Raw genomic sequence first — 6,516 nt, forward strand, 5'->3', positions numbered from 1 at the left:
CTACCTAGTACACAGTGGCCTATTTTCATGGCTTTTTTTGAGGGATGTCTCGTTTAGAAAATTAGCTTTGAGGAAAGACACAGATCTGTGATCAAATTAGCCTCGTAACTACTTTAATGTGGCAAATAAATGACACGCGTGTTCAGCATTACATGGTAAAGATATCAGGACACGTCACGCATTACCCTGACAGTCCATTAGCAGGGGACACGCGGAGAAAAGGTACCGATCCGAGCCAGGGAGACATGGACAACACACTCGCTCATTCATTCACTCTGTTTACATGTTTATCTCTTGTTGCGGGACGGATGGAGCGATGAAGGGGGAGAGGTATTTGTTTATTTTTTTTGGGGGGGGGAGGGACAAACACGCTCGTCCTGTCGACAGGACGGAGACACAGAATCCTTCCCCCCTGGAGGGACATTCCTGCTCAACTAGTGAGGTCAGGGACATGCTAGAGGTCAGGGACAAGCTAGAGGTCAGGGGGTTGTGTGGGGACACCCACAAATATGGCAAAATGCCAACCTGAAACTGGGGAGGAGGGAGAGAGAAGGGGGGGGGTGAGAGAGAGAGAACAAACTGTGTTGCATGGCCCTGTTCATAACGCTGTGTTACTGGTTGTAACTGTGTTGCATGGCCCTGTTCATAACGCTGTGTTACTGGTTGTAGCTGTGTTGCATGGCCCTGTTCATAACGCTGTGTTACTGGTTGTAACTGTGTTGCGTGGCCCTGCTCATAACGCTGTGTTACTGGTTGTAACTGTGTTGCGTGGCCCTGTTCATAACGCTGTGTTACTGGTTGTAACTGTGTTGCGTGGCCCTGTTCATAACGCTGTGTTACTGGTTGTAACTGTGTTGCATGGCCTTGTTCATAACGCTGTGTTACTGGTTGTAACTGTGTTGCGTGGCCTTGTTCATAACGCTGTGTTACTGGTTGTAACTGTGTTGCGTGGCCCTGCTCATAACGCTGTGTTACTGGTTGTAACTGTGTTGCATGGCCCTGTTCATAACGCTGTGTTACTGGTTGTAATATATTTCCTGGGTTGTCTATGAGCTGCTAGTTGATTGGTCCTGGCGTGAAGTTGGCGACATGGTCCTGGTGCTCTCCCCAAGCCCTCGTCTTATTGTTTTTCTCATATGTTACGTTCCATCAGCTTTGACTGATCATTTCCTGCCGCTGAAATGACTGGCTGCGTCATACCTTTTGGTACATGTTGTGGACTCATCTAAAATAGCACTGAATCCTATGGGGAATAGGATGCTATCGGGGCTGCAGCCAGGGTTCGTCTCACGTGTCTACGAGGCCCCGGTGAAGCAGCTTGTCTACGAGGCCCCAGTGAAGCGGTGTGTCTACGAGGCCCCAGTGTAGCCTTTATTTGGCCCATTTTTCATTCATCCTCCCCAAATATATTCCAATAACACCAACCTATACAGACGGACAGTTCAGCAAACACACATCACTCAACTGTCGTTTTCATACAGACGTTATCGTGCTCTCATAAAACATATTTATCCTTTCCATTTTCATCAAGACATGTTCATGTTCAGAGTTTTTTTGTACAATATTTTAACTTTCTAGTCTGTTAAAATAAAATTTTAAGTTTGTTTTAATGATTTAAGTATTTGGGCCAAATAAAGGTTTTCTCTCCATCTCTGCCTCTCTCCATCTCTGCCTCTCTCCATCTCTGCCTCTCTTCATCTCTGCCTCTCTCCATCTCTGCCTCTCTCCATCTCTGCCTCTCTCCATCTCTGCCTCTCTCCATCTCTGCCTCTCTCCATCTCTGCCTCTCTCCATCTCTGCCTCTCTCCATCTCTGCCTCTCTCCATCTCTGCCTCTCTTCATCTCTGCCTCTCTCCATCTCTCATCCCTCTCCATCTTTCTCCTTCATCTCTCCATCTCTCATCCCCTCCCTCTCTCTCTTCTCTTTATCCTCCTTCTCTCCATCTCGCTCTCTCTCCTCCATCTCTCCCTCCATTTCCTTCAGCTCGCTCTCTCCATCTCTCTCCTCCCTCCATCTCTCTCTCCTCCCTCTCTCCATCTCCCTCATCCGCCCCCTCACTATTTGACACACACACACACACACACGCAGCAACTGCCCCTGTCACTCTGCCTGCAGAGGAGGAGATGTGATCAAGCTCCGTCCCACTCCAGACCTCTCCATTTTTCTCTCAGTTCTTCCTCTCTCCCTTCTACCCACACGGCACCAGGGACAGAGAGCCCTCTCTAAAGACTAGAGAGTATATAAAACACAAGAGGATTCACTTCAGAGGTAAAGAAGATTATCTCATTCTTGGTTTTCTTATCCGTGTTTGGCCTCTTCACATTTTCATTACTTGTTGATTTATAATGCCGGTGAGTTTTAAGATTAATAACTTATTGATCAATCATGCTGAGATTGAAAAATATATTTTTTCAACAGAGACCTGTTCCATAGGAAGACATCTTTCTTGCTCTCTCTGCCTGTCTCGCTGCTTGACTGTCTGTCTGTCTCTCTCTCTCTCTCTCTCTCTCTCTCTCTGCCTGTCTGTCTCTCTGCCTGTGTTTTTGCCTGTCTCTCCCCTCTCTCTTCTCTCCTGTCTTTTGTCCTCTATCTTTCATCTTGCTTTTCTCTCTCTCCTTTCCTCTCCTTTCCTCTCTCTCTCCTTTCCTCTCTCTCCTTTCCTCTCTCTCTCCTTTCCTCTCTCTCTCCTTTCCTCTCGCCAGTCAGTCTCTCGCGGTGCCCTGATGCCGTGGTCCAGACCCCAGTCGGATCTCCTCCCTCCCCCTCGGCCTGCGAACGACATGGAGGTTGATGACCACCATTACGAAGGCTCCCTGTTCCCCACCTCCACCCTCATCCCTGTTACCATCATCTGTCTCCTCCTCTTCCTGGTCGGTGTGTTGGGAAACACTATGACTATCCTCATCATCCAGGTAAGGAAGCGGGTTAGAGAACCGGCCAATGGGGGAAGGAAGGAAGGAGGAGCTCCAAATTCCATGTCAGACAGGTCTGGAGTGGCCCGGCAATTTTAAGGATGGATGGATTAATTAAATATTCTTCTTGTTGTTGTTCTTCTTGTTCTTCTTGTTCTTCTTGTTCTTCTTGTTCTTCTTCTTCTTGTTCTTCTTGTTCTTCCCCCTAGCGCTTCACGGATATGAAGACCACCACTAACCTGTACCTGTCCTCCATGGCTGTGTCCGACCTCCTCATCTTCCTCTGCCTGCCCTTTGACCTCTACCGTCTGTGGAAGTACGTCCCCTGGTTGTTTGGGGAGGTGGCGTGTCGTCTGTTCCACTACGTCTTCGAGGGCTGTACTTACGCCACCATCCTCCACATCACCGCCCTCAGCATGGAGCGATACCTGGCCATCTGTTTCCCCCTCAGAGCTAAAGTTGTGGTGACCAAACGCAGGGTGCAGTACATCATTATGGCTCTATGGACCTTCGCTCTGCTCTCTGCTGCCCCCATGCTGTTTCTGGTGGGGGTGGAGTATGACAACGACACATACCCGGACTACAGTACGAGACAGTGTAAACATACCAACTATGCCATCAGGTCAGGGCAGCTGCACACAATGATCTGGGTTTCCACTACCTATTTCCTCTGTCCCATGTTCTGTCTGGTGTTCCTCTACGGTTCCATTGGACGGAAGCTGTGGAAGAGTAAGAACGACCTGCAGGGTCCAAATGCCATGACCCGGAAAAGGTCTCATAGGCAGACCGTCAAAATACTGGGTGAGTGACGGTCACGGTGACCTTCCTGTTTTTATACTAGGATGTGAGTGTACTGAGGATTAGGTGTAATTTCAAAGGTTGTCTTGAGGTCAAATGTTTTTTCCAAGACTTTACCTCCAGGAGAAAATGATGCTTCTTCAGGACACCCTGTCGTTCATTTTCTGGAAACATGAATCACTGTGTTAAATCAGTTGGAAAATAGCAGTTGTTGACAGTATTTTTGAGGTGATATCAGAAACATACATCTTTTAATCCAGCAGCAAAACTCAAATAAGAGGAAACAAACACAGCTAATTATTATTATAGTTTATATTAAATACAGTTAATAATAGTATTACAGTTTATATTAACTACAGTTAATAGTAGTATTATAGTTTATATTAACTACAGTTAATAGTAGTATTATAGTTTATATTAACTACAGTTAATAGTAGTATTACAGTTTATATGTTAATAGTATTACAGTTAATATTAACTACAGTTAATAGTAGTATTACAGTTTATATTAACTACAGTACATTTGGTTTAATATAGTATTTGTGCCCACAGCTTAATCCACCACTAGACATAGTGTGTCACATAACACAGTCCGTCTCCATAGTGTGTACGCTGTCTCTCAGATAACACAGTCCGTATAGTGTGTACGCTGTCTCTCACATAACACAGTCCGTATAGTGTGTACGCTGTCTCTCACATAACACAGTCCGTATAGTGTGTACGCTGTCTCTCACATAACACAGTCCGTATAGTGTGTACGCTGTCTCTCACATAACACAGTCCATATAGTGTGTACGCTGTCTCTCACATAACACAGTCCGTATAGTGTGTACGCTGTCTCTCACATAACACAGTCCATCTCCATAGTGTGTACGCTGTCTCTCACATAACACAGTCCGTATAGTGTGTACGCTGTCCATCACATAACACAGTCCATCTCCATAGTGTGTACGCTGTCTCTCACATAACACAGTCTCCATAGTGTGTACGCTGTCTCTCACATAACACAGTCCGTATAGTGTGTACGCTGTCCATCACATAACACAGTCTCCATAGTGTGTACGCTGTCCATCACATAACACAGTCTCCATAGTGTGTACGCTGTCCATCACATAACACAGTCTCCATAGTGTGTACGCTGTCTCTCACATAACACAGTCCGTCTCCATAGTGTGTACGCTGTCCATCACATAACACAGTCCGTCTCCATAGTGTGTAGGCTGTCCATCACATAACACAGTCCGTCTCCATAGTGTGTACGCTGTCCATCACATAACACAGTCCGTCTCCATAGTGTGTAGGCTGTCCATCACATAACACAGTCCGTCTCCATAGTGTGTAGGCTGTCTCTCACATAACACAGTCCGTCTCCATAGTGTGTACGCTGTCCATCACATAACACAGTCCGTCTCCATAGTGTGTAGGCTGTCCTTCAAGATGTTTTTCTATTTCCAGCATGTCATTATGTAAGGGATCAACACAGTCACGACCTCTGCAGCCAGAATAACAGCGAAGTAGCTACGTTTGGGTTTGTTTAAGCTGTTTTCTAGTGACATTGGTTTGAATACATCCATAACAATGAGCTAATGATGATGTTGAATTTTTCCTGGCGTAGTGCTATCTCGTTAACACTGTTCATTAGGACGAGATCACTTTGAATATTAACCATCTGTCCTAGTTTGTTATTATGGAAAATAGAATTCAACCATATTTTCAATTGGACTTTTGCTTTCAAAAAGCAGATCAAACACAGACCATGTAAAATGGAACTATAGCCATTGAAATCTACTATGAAAATGTACCATGCTTTATTTCGATGTAGTCCCATGCCTAATATATTCTCCAAACATCGGCTTCTCGAGCATTATCACTTTTCTATAACGGGTTACCAAAATATTCACACAATACTGGACAATATTTTCATGAACTTTATTTCGGTGAATTTATTCATATTATTTCATCCTTCCACGACATATATTCCTGATACAAATCTAGGGTTGCTTTGCTGTTCTGGTTGCTCTGTTTGACGTGACTGTAAATTAGCCGTAGTTGGCTAGCTAGCAAGCAAGTGATAAGAACGTTGCCAGCCAGTATGGGACATTCTAGAACGAACGACTGGGTCCATAGACACTGAACAAAAAGACTGAACAACTGGGTCGTCATTTTCTTGTAACCGAACCGATAGAACTAACGACCAGCCGGCTTCGGTAGCGACCCTAGATTTGTTGTCGGGACTATATCTCGTGGAAGGATGAAATAGTATAAATAAATTCATCCAAATAATTCATCATTATTTGAATATGTTTGGTAACCCGTTGTGTAAAAGTGATAATGCCAGAGAAGGCAGTGATTGGAGGAGATATTGGCGCGGGTGTGACGAAGACGAGGGCCAACAAACCGTGCCGATATCTCCTCCAATCACTGCCTTCTCTGGCATTATCACTTAAATAATGCACGCTCTAGAATGCCCTTAAAGCCAATCAGAAACGAGTATTCAACAATACTGTAGTATAAGTTTGTTTTTAATGTCAGAACAAAACCCTGATGATATTAACTGTTCACTGCAAGGAGAAAAACCGTGTGTGACCTAAAAATGACTCTAAAAGCCTGTTTAGTAGAACAAATGATGTCCATTGATTGCCTACATAGCCTATCAACTTGATTTGTAGTCCTTTGATTTATAGTCCTGTCGTGTTCTACTGGAATCATGAATCATGGGTGTTCATCAGTAGCCTGCCATTATTTACTGTATCTGCGTCTATATGAATTGGCTAGACAACCACAGTGCACAGCAGATACCATGTC

General features: G+C 44.8%; 1 protein-coding gene across 2 annotated transcripts in view; it reads left to right on the forward strand.

Annotated features, from left to right (window-relative positions):
• The first annotated feature begins 2,191 nt into the window (after nt 1–2,191).
• Nucleotides 2,192–6,516, forward strand: part of mlnr (motilin receptor) — a 6,729-nt gene continuing 2,404 nt past the window's right edge. Inside the window, exons 1-3 of one of the 2 annotated variants that reach the window (XM_029716054.1) lie at nt 2,192–2,269; nt 2,704–2,913; nt 3,123–3,714. In XM_029716054.1, the coding sequence (XP_029571914.1) occupies nt 2,725–2,913; nt 3,123–3,714 (781 nt within the window). In that variant the 5' untranslated portion in view covers nt 2,192–2,269; nt 2,704–2,724. Of the gene's footprint in view, nt 2,270–2,681; nt 2,914–3,122; nt 3,715–6,516 lie in introns of those variants that run through there. The other variant, XM_029716055.1, reaches the window with a different exon arrangement.

This window comes from Salmo trutta, chromosome 26, assembly GCF_901001165.1.
Source record: "Salmo trutta chromosome 26, fSalTru1.1, whole genome shotgun sequence".
Taxonomy (NCBI): domain Eukaryota; kingdom Metazoa; phylum Chordata; class Actinopteri; order Salmoniformes; family Salmonidae; genus Salmo; species Salmo trutta.